Source organism: Brassica oleracea, chromosome C6, assembly GCF_000695525.1.
Source record: "Brassica oleracea var. oleracea cultivar TO1000 chromosome C6, BOL, whole genome shotgun sequence".
Taxonomy (NCBI): Eukaryota; Viridiplantae; Streptophyta; class Magnoliopsida; order Brassicales; family Brassicaceae; genus Brassica; species Brassica oleracea.
The window spans coordinates 31979532-31990518 of NC_027753.1; the positions used below are offsets into that span (position 1 = coordinate 31979532).

Sequence of the window (10987 nt, forward strand, 5' to 3'; positions counted from 1 at the left end):
AACTTATTTATATATTATATAATTTCATTTTAATTCGGCCAAAAAAAAATTTTCTATTCGATTTAATTTCAATTAAAATTTTATTAATAAATTAAATAAATATAATTTTTATTTATAAATTCAGTAAATAGAAAACAAAGTAATTGCGTCGCTAATTCCCGATGTATTAACGAGGAAAATTAACGACGAAATATCGAGGAACAATTAACGAGGATTTTACGTGGATTTAGTTACGATTCTATTACGACGAATTGTTTTCGTGTTCCTTACGTTTTTATTACGACGAATTTATTTAGAGGTTTTTGCGGGTCTTTTACGACGAATCATTTACGAGTTTCTTACGAGGAAGCACAACGACCGCGTTACGTGGAAACCCCACGTGGTCTTTACGACGAAAACTTAATTCTTCTTTACGAGGAAAATATAACCTCGCTAATTAACGAGGAAATGACGACGAATCTTCTCTTACGACAATCATATAACGACGAAACGTCTTTCATCGTCATTTCCTCGTAAGCCTTCTTTTCCGAGGAAATAACGACGATTTTGGCCGTCGTTAAATTTGTGTTTTCTTGTAGTGATTTAATTTCCTTGCAATAAATAATGTAATTTCCTTTTATGTGAAATTATGTAAATATATATGAAATATACTAACTAAATTAAAAGGAACCCTTAGGAAATAATTTAAAATTATTTTCAGAAGACATTTCAAATTTCAGTTAACTACATCTTTTTTTTTTTTATCAAACAACAGTTTTATAAATCATTAGTCCCCATTACTGGAGAAATTGTTTACAATAAGCAATAACAAAGTCAAACCAGCTAAAACATCTGCTGCTACCATAGCAAAGCAAAGCAATGAGATATAACACCATAAGATAGGAGCAAACATAACACATAAACAACACATAATGTCGCTGAGCAGTCCTCGAAACTCAACGCCAATCGTGCTAAAAAGTGAAATGAAGCTTTGGGAATTGGAGAGCAAAAGTACTGGTCTAACGCCCGGGATTGAAACCGCAACAGAAGCAGCTTTAACAATCAGAAGTTTGGCATCACAAGCAGAGGCGACAAAGCACCAAATGGATGAGCCTTTGAACAAAACAAACATGGAAGCATACATAATCTTGGGCACACTACTCCCTGCAACAGAACCACTCAAACCGAATGGAACATATGGGAGGCAATCATACTTCACCAAGGATAAACAATCCAGAAACACTGAAAAGATAGAAACAACAAGTGTTTCCTTACGAATCTACCACAAGCGATGAGGAAGCAACTTCAAACTATCATTTAGTGGAGTGAAACCATAAACTAGACTGCATACTGCAGAGAATCGCACAGAGGCGAGCGCGCCGTAACAAGGCACGAGAGAACACTCAGAGGACATCATCGAAGCAAGCAAGATAGAGACAGAAAGTTTCAAATCTATAACCTGCAGGGATGTATCCGTGGTTAACTAAATCTAAGGAATTAAAGAAACCGTGGTGAGTCATGTTGGTTAGACAAAAATGTACTAAGTTTTACTATATTAAAAAAATCTCAAACGGTTTCAAATAATTAGAGCAAAACAAACTTAGCATCTGTATAAAAAAATATAGCTAATAGGAGCAAAGAACATAACAAGTGTGGTTAAGTAGGACGAAATCGAAAAAATGGGTGAAAGAAACGCAACAAAACTATATTTATGTGCGTGTAGATGTTTTTGTCGTGTGTCCCGACTGCTGATATCGGTGTTTACCAAAGGTAATTGTTTTTAGGTGGAATAGTTAAAGAATGGATGATAAGTATGCATTCGTTAGGGATATAGAGAGTATTTATTTTCGTTGTCAATCTGTTTTCTAAACGGGTTAACTTTACCTTTTCTCCCGATTTTTCACTGTTTGCCGATTTGGATAAAAGCACCCAGTTAATAGGTTTGTAGCCGAGTTAAGACGCATCCCCTCTGTCGCAACACATATTCATTCACTTTTTCTTTTCCTTTGAAAGAAAAGGGAGTCATTCGGGCCTATGTTAAAAGGGTCAGAATAACTCCAATATAAGTAAATAACACATACGTTTAGTACCCCCAAGACCTAAATTCGTTTTCGGCATGCAACCATTCTAATATTGCTGTCTAAGTTAAGGACAATGTACATAAAATTAAATATGTCTAGCTCTAGATTTAAGAACTATAACATTCATGACTTCACAGCTTTAAAGTGATAAGATTTTTTTAAAATGAATTTAATATTGGCTTTGATTTAATGCCAGCTTATTTTTCTAATCAGTTGTCAAATTGTATAATTTCTTTTTTTTTTAATCTTTAAATACGTCACCAGTTTAAATATAATATTAGACATAACCACTTATATATAAACGTTTATCATAACATAACTACACAAAAACATTGTCTCTCTTTGCTTACCAATAGACAAACTTGAAAACCCCCCCACAGAGAAAACCTAAACCAAAACACTCATCAAAATCTTATTAGTGTCTAATGGCACTCCTTAATGACCATCCCAACGAGCCTAATTACATCTCAAAACAAAACTCCTCATCCGACGATCCCTCATCACCGGAGAATTATGGATTGGCTTCTAGCGGTAGCACGATGAATTCAGATCATCAACAAAATCATCAAGGGGTTGTGTTTTACCCTTCGCGCGAATCCGTTGAAGATCACAACTCTTTGTTAGATTTCAACGGATCATCATTTCTTAACTTCGACAACAACAATCATCATGAGAGCTTTCCTCATCCAACCATAAGTTGCGGTGGTGGCTTCTCTTTTTTGGAAGGCAACAACATGAGCTACGGCTTCACAAATTGGAGTCAGCATCATATGGATATTATTAGCCCTAGACCCATTGAAACTCCGGGGATAAATCAAGGCCATAAAGACTGGTTATACTCTGATTCAACTGCTGTGACCACTGGTTCTAGACATGAGTCTCTCTCGCCTAAATCCGCTGGAAACAAACGTTCTTATACGGTAATTACAAGCACAGATTAACCCCCGGAGCTTTTGTGAATATTTTATGTATAAAAGCTTACTTATATGTTATCACTGAATTATGAATAGGGAGAGAGCATTCAACCACCCTCAAAGAAACCGAGGAGCAGCGGTAACGGGAAAGCCAAGCCTAAGCCAATAACTCCACCTAAAGATCCACAAAGCCTAGCAGCCAAGGTTTGCTTTCTTTACTTTTACAGTCGTTTGTATAAAACCAAAGAATGCCAATTTATCGATATTTGTTAACTCACACGTTATTATATGTCTTTCAGAACCGAAGAGAAAGGATAAGTGAACGTCTCAAGATATTGCAAGAACTTGTGCCCAATGGCACCAAGGTACACATCCATCAAATTGATATTTTATGTCAAACTTATATACAGTTATTAAATTAAGTGTTTTGATAGTGAGGGGTATTATTTCTTGAAGGTTGATCTGGTGACGATGTTAGAGAAGGCTATTAGTTATGTCAAGTTTCTTCAATTACAAGTTAAGGTATATTGATTATGACAAACATCCCTCAAAAAATATTACACGAGATTGATTGATATATATGCAAACCTACTAAGTTTTATGTATTGTAATTAAACGTATAAAGTTAATCTTAATATTTGTTAGGTACTTGCGACCGATGAGTTTTGGCCAGCACAAGGAGGAAAAGCTCCAGACATTTCTCAAGTTAGAGACGCGATTGATGCCATCCTCTCTTCATCACAAAGAGACAAGAATTCGACTCCAATCACCAATAAATGAAGACTCATAATAATGAATTACTTAACATTAATTACGCTGTAATAATATCGGGGAAAACAATGATTCTCTCGATAACTTCCACGTACAATCCTAAGATTATGTAACGTTAATTATGTGAAAAAATTGAGAAGTTCTTTTTTTTCTTGCTTAAAAAACGAAAAGTTCTTAATGCATTTATATCGAAGGGAAGACAAGAGGCACACTGAAATCGCCTTGATCAGCTCGTTACTGGCTACACACGAGGATGGAATCTTTAACTAGTACTAAATTACTAATATATGTAACTATGTATCTTTTCTTTTCTGCATTTTTTTTGTATTTTTAGTATACGGAATACAGATCTTGTAATTGAATTTAAATTCCAAGAAATGAGTAATAAAATTCTCACTTTTGGATTTTTGTTGGGCCTTCACTTTTAGAGAATCTCTCTGTTTTGTCGCCTTTGTTCTCTATTTGAATTTTAATTTATGCGATTTTCGATCATGAGCGAAATGCTAATCTATTTCAAGTTTTTTTTTAACAAAGAAAAAAAATTGAAATAGAGACTACTATTATAAAATGCACTTCTACTTTTCAAGTTAGAGACATAGAGAGGGTGGGTATATATATATATATATATATATATATATATATATATATATATATTATATATAAAAACAGAAGTCACAACCTTGATTCATGTGTGTTTTTTTTTAAATGGATCTAAGGACATATTCCTAAAAAGTTATGTTACATTTAATCTATAATCTTTTCATTTAAATTTTGGACCTACCAGAAATTTTTATTGGGCTATCAATAATTGTATTTAAAAAATAGATGATCCATTGGATTTATAGATAATATAAATTAAATAGATATAATTTAATGTTGTAATACTATACATCTATATGTTAAATATTTAAATATTTGTCGACGTTAACTTTTAAAATTATAAAGATTTTTTTTTAAATAAAAAAGTCATATTATCTAACAATGATTAATCTTTACTACCTTAAACCAATGAAAATAAATTTTAAACTATATAGTTTATTTTAAAAATTAAACAAAAACTAAATGTTTAATTATTTACTCGATAATATAAATCTATGAAGCGAAAAGTTTAATTTTTTGAAAACTTTCTAAATTTGTGAAATGTTACAATATCTTTGAATATGACAATAAAACAATATTTTACTAATCTTTAGTTATGATTTTAATAATGAAATAATAATCCGAATATATATATATATATATATATATTTAAGAAGATACAAATACATGTGAAAGTTTAAAATAATCTATTCAATGAAAAAATATACAGTAAACTTATTATGTTTAAAAAATTGATAGACACATATATTATAATATATACCAATTTAGAATTGAAAATAAAATATTAATATAAAAATAAATGAAAACAAAAAGATCTAGTCTTATATATTAAAACAGAAGTCACAGCCTTGATTCATGTGTGATTTTTTTAAAAATGGACCTAATGGACATATTCCTACAAAGTCATATTACATTTAATCTCTAATCTTATCATTTAAATTTTGGGCCTACCAGAAATTTTTATTGGGCTATCAATAATTGGATTTAAACAATAGATGATCCATTGGATTCATAGATAGTATAAATTAAATAGATATAATTTAATCTTGTAACACTATACCTCCAAATGTTAATTATTTAAATATTTGTCGATGTTAACTTTTAAAATTATAAAAAAAAATTTAAATAAAAAAATCAGTTTATTTAACAATTGTTAATCTTTACTACCTTAAACCAATGAAAACAAATTTTAAAATATATAGTTTATTTTAAAAATTAAACAAAAACTAAATGTTTAATTAATTACTCGATAATATAAATCTATGAAGCGAAAAGTTTAATTTTTAAAAAACTTTCTAAATTTGTGAAATGTTACAATATGAAAATATAACAATATTTTACTAATCTTTATATATATAGTTACGATTTTAATAATAAAATAATATTCCAAAAATATATATATATAGAAGAAGATACAAATACATGTGAAAGTTTGAAACAATCTATTCAATGAAAAAATATATCGTAAAATTATTATGTTTTAAAAATTGATAGACACATATATATTATAATATATACCAATTTAGAATTGAAAACAAAATGTTTATATAAAAATAAATGAAAACAAAAATCCGTGCGGTTGCGCGGGTCGAGATCTAGTTTATTTTTATTTTTTTAACTTAGAGAGGGTATATATTACTTCCACTTTTTCATCAGCTCCTTGGATTGTTAAAACAAATGGTATATTTAACAACACAATTTGTTTTTGATATATAGACGTATATATTTATACGACTTTGTGTTCAAGGTAGAGACATAGAGAGGGTATATATCTTGATTGTTTCGAAGAAAATATTTTCTATCAAACTTTCCATTAAGATATTAAAATGTTATATTAATACTGCCATAATATTTTAATTTGATTATCAAATAGGGTTCGTGAATTATAATCGCAATCACGAAATATAACCTAATAATTATGCTTCTTGTTAATAATTTTGAGTTTAAGATTTTAAATTAATTATAAAAGACATGACTAGTTTAAACGCGATAATTTCGGATGCAGATATAAAAGTTTGCGAATGCGAATAGTTACACTTTTAAACGTTACTATTAATTAAGTGATTTACAAGGCTGACAGAATAATTAGAATGGATGCATTACAAGATACTCATGATTACTTGATAAAAATATGCAATTACCTTTCAGTAATAAATTAACAATATTAATATATTATATAATTAGAAAAATATCAGAATATTATATAATTATATTTCTTAATGATATTTTGTTTCATTTATATATATGCATACATATATTAATGACTAAAAATTTATAGAATATTTTGTTTAAAGTTCTTATAAGATAATTTATAATGTTGGTTTGTGAATATAAACCGTAAAACATAAAATTTATTTATAGTTTCTATTTATAAACTTTCAATTATTTTTTTAATAAACTCAGTTTTTATTGTTTATCTACTTGTAATCATTCGTAACCATATATAAGCACAAAGAGAACCAATTAAAAAGATATATAAAAGATAAAGAGAACCAATTTTTTGTTTTGAGAAGTTTTGAACGGTATATAAAACGGTTTATAACGTTTTGTAATTGTGTAAAATGTCAACAACGCCCGCAAAACCTATTTAATTCTAACTGACTGGACGACATACTTAAAGCTCTCGATTTGGCAGCCAAGGTCAATATGTAGGTTAGGGATACGTGTTTGATTAAATTATTAACATTATTTTTTGAACTGATATTTAAATGCAAGTCCAAAACCTTGTTTAATTAGCATACATGATTAGCCACATGGATAATCACACTTTAAGCGCTGTACTTGTATGTATGTACTTCCGAGCTCCATCAAGTGAATAAGACAAACGAACTTATTGGAAGTCCAAAATTTATCTGTTTCTTAGTCAAAAATAATTATAAACAAAAATATGTTATTTTGCGTGTATCAATAATTCAATATATATCTAGAATTTCATATATATTAAAAGAGAAACATTGAAACATTTTTTTTATAGTCACATGTCATCGCCACAATCATTCTTAGAATCTTTAAAAAAAATATGTTGGTCCATCAAAATATATAATAAGCTTTTTATTAAATTAATCATAAATTAATTATTAATGTTCTTCATTGTTTTTTAAATAAAAATAACGGAATTACCAAATATGAGTAAAATATATATGACAAATAATGATTTTGAATATTAAAGATTTGTTAAAAATTAGTTTATTCTCTATCATTTTTTAAATTTTAACATATTAAAAATTTAGATTTTTCTGTATATGTTATATTTTGAATTTTTAAAAACGACTATAAATGACTAAAGTTGTTAAAATTTAGTCATTAAAAATCTCACATTGAATTTTTCTTGATCCATGGTTTAATATTTTTGTTATAACAAGATATAAATGATTACAAAATTATATAATAAGAAGTCTCATTTAATAAATATTAATATATTAATATTGTTTTTAAAATAAATGATGTACCATATAAAAATACATATGTATTTAATTTTAAAACTTTTCATAATGTTTTTAAAATTATAAATGGCTAAAACTATTAAACATCCCACAAAAAAAATTGTTATCAGTTGATTCAAAAAATTTGTTACAAAAAATACAAATTATCAAAAAAAAATGAGTATAAAATATTATTTAACATATATATATATTAAAAAGGTACTATATATCTATGTTAATATCATTAAAACTTAATTTTATATCATATAAAATAGAAAAAAAGTTTGTTTGAATTAATAAAATTTATTTATGTGTTTGCACCAATTTAATCATATATGTAATGATTACTGAATTTTTAATTATCAATATATATGTATTGTTTAATAATATGTAAAAGAACATATAATACGTAAAACTAATTTATATATAATATTTATCCCGTGCAAGACGCATATCTTAACTTAGTACATATGTATATTAGCCAATATCATAATTCATTTTATAGAAGATATGAAACTATTAATTTTATAAGAAAATCATTTATTAATTCTGGGTTGAAAACACACAAAGGGAAAAAGGTAAAATATCAACATCGACTGATATTTTATTACTTGAAAAATTCATGATTAACTTTTAAAGATACCTCTATATATAAATCATTTAGTAGCTGAAGGTGCTCTTACAGCTTTAACCTATCTCAGATCCACAATCTTCATTACCAATCCTCATTTTTGTCTGAAAAACAAAGAAGAAGGAGAAATGTAGATATACGGCTCATTGACTTCACACAGCGAGATCAGAAAAGAAACACTAATCGACACGAAACATCATGATCAACTTGGAGAAAACAACAAAATCGACACACTTAATTTAATTGGATATTCAAGTTACAAAAAAAAAATTAATTGGATATTCTTATCAGTTTATATCATTGATTTTCACTGTCATTGAAAATATAAAAATATATTTTTGATACAATTTTTTAAAAATATGCATCTTTATAAAACAAAGAGAGTATTTTTCTAGTTTTTTTTATGTCAAATCTTATATTACAATACATTTTTGAGATAATGGGGTTTGATTGGTACGTAGAGTCTATTTAAAATAAAAAAGTTATTTTTAATAGTTGTTATTATTTATTTAAAATTATAAACATAATATATAATTTCATACTCCTTCCGTTCCTAAAAGATGTATGTTCTGGAAAAAAAAATTGTTTCAAAAAGATACATTTTTTACCTTTCCAATGTCTGATTTAATGAAAAATTGTAAGTTTCAAAAAAATTAATGGTGTTTATTGAATTTTTATTGGCTAAAAATTATAAAAAATTGTTATTCACAAAAAACAATACATATTTAATAAGTTTTCTTAATATATGTGAAAAGTCTAGAATATGCATCTTTTAAAAACAGAGGGAATACAATGTTTATATCCGCGAAATCGCTGACAACCACCTAGTAATTTATAAATGCCATTAACAACTTCTTTATTGTTAAATTTAAGTAATTTAGCAAAACTTAATGAAACATGACAAGCTATGTTGTCATGACAGTTGCCTATGAATGATTTTGTGAGCCATTAACGGGGTTGACTAGAGACAAGTGTTGCATTATTGGAGTAAATAATCAAAGAAAAATAAAATATCTATACTTATTCTTAAAGTTTTACCTATAAAATAGAAACAATATTTTATTACCTTAAGATATTCTTTTAGACAAAAAATATAAAACATGTTCACGCTCATTTGATGAATTTTTCTACTGTGTTCCCTCGGTTTATGAGTAAGTGTCAATATGACATTTTTCACATAAATTAAAAAAATTGTTAAAATATATGTAAATTGTTATTAATTACACCTATTTATTAATAGTATTTGAGATGAATAAAATTATTTATAAAATTAATACAGTTTGTAATTAATTTTCAGCTAAAAATAAGTATAATTTGCATTGGAATTGTAAAGTAACAAAAAAAAATTGTTAAAATAACGTCTGTATTTAATAATCTAAGTTTCATCATTCTAGTTTTATATTTACTTCGAATTTACCAATAATACATGTTTGTGCGGTATCAATCAATCATTATAACAACGTAGCTGTCAGATTTTTTTTCTCTCTCGCAACAATTGATTCTTTAGTTTAATTCTCTCTACAAAATAGTTTATCTAATTTGAATAAATTTTTCAAATATACTTTAAAAAATCTCAACGTTATTAGTTTAGAGGTTGATTTATTCCTTTAATATAGTTTTATATTTTTGATTTTTTATGAAATAATATCTTATGTCTTATATATATATGTATATATACATATATATTTTGTATCTTAAAATTATATTTAAAATAACATCAAAATATGTCATTTGGTTACAAAAGCATCTTTATCAATAATATTTTAAAAGGTTTCTTAAAATAATAAATAAAGAATAATAATATAATAATATAACAGTCCTTAAGATATTTTGTATGAATTTATTAAACTTCGAAATATTCATATAATAGATTTTTATGTATTATTATTTGTTTAAATTTTAGAACTTTATTGAAATATTACAGATAGAGAGATGTTTTAAGTGTTCATATTGATGTTTTGGCTTTCCAAAAACACGTCAATCCCCAATCGATCAACCTTTTAACTCAGCCGTAAATATGATGATTGTCTATGTTCTCTACCCTTTCCTCGATTTTTGTTACGTATGAAACAAAAATAATATAGTAATTGTAAACATATTTTGAACATCTTCCAACAAGTCTAAATGATAGCAAAATATGCCAATCGTATTTTGATTATCATAAGACTAATAAGAAAAAGGAAGAAATAATATCACTAAGGAAAATTACATAAACATAAAAAGCATATCCCCCAAAAAAGTGCACATGGTACAATTTAAATCACGGCATTATATATATATATATATATATATGTATGTCACTGTATGAAAGGGGTTGAAAACTCTACCTCCCCAAGTCGTATCCTAATCCTACACATCGAATCACAAAAAAATGTGTCATTAAGAGAATGGCAGACTGTATAGGGTATCATAAAGTGTGTTTATTTAATGTAACCGTATCCTACATATCGAATCACAAATAATGTGTCATTAAGAGAGAGAATGGCAGACTATATATGGTATCATAAAGTGTGTTTATTTAATGTACAACTATGAGTCTATGAGTCTATGATTAATTAATAACACAAGAGGATCCACGTGCACACTGAT

At 27.0% G+C, this 10987-nt stretch overlaps 1 protein-coding gene across 1 annotated transcript; it reads left to right on the forward strand.

Moving 5' to 3' along the window:
- The first annotated feature begins 2406 nt into the window (after nt 1-2406).
- On the forward strand, nt 2407-3836 carry LOC106299338 (transcription factor bHLH83). The gene is made up of 5 exons (XM_013735445.1): nt 2407-2980; nt 3071-3178; nt 3274-3339; nt 3431-3496; nt 3620-3836. The coding sequence occupies exons 1-5, from the start codon at nt 2486-2488 to the stop codon at nt 3752-3754; spliced, it is 870 nt and encodes a 289-aa protein (XP_013590899.1). The 5' UTR covers nt 2407-2485; the 3' UTR covers nt 3755-3836.
- Nucleotides 3837-10987: the final 7151 nt, after the last annotated feature.

Excerpts from the sequence above, each read along its gene's own strand:
- LOC106299338 (XM_013735445.1), top strand. The coding sequence starts at position 2,486 with ATGGCACTCCTTAATGACCATCCCAACGAGCCTAATTACATCTCAAAA. Across the intron at positions 2,981-3,070 it reads GAAACAAACGTTCTTATACG|GGAGAGAGCATTCAACCACC; the intron begins GTAATTACAAGC and ends AATTATGAATAG. Across the intron at positions 3,340-3,430 it reads TTGTGCCCAATGGCACCAAG|GTTGATCTGGTGACGATGTT; the intron begins GTACACATCCAT and ends TATTTCTTGAAG.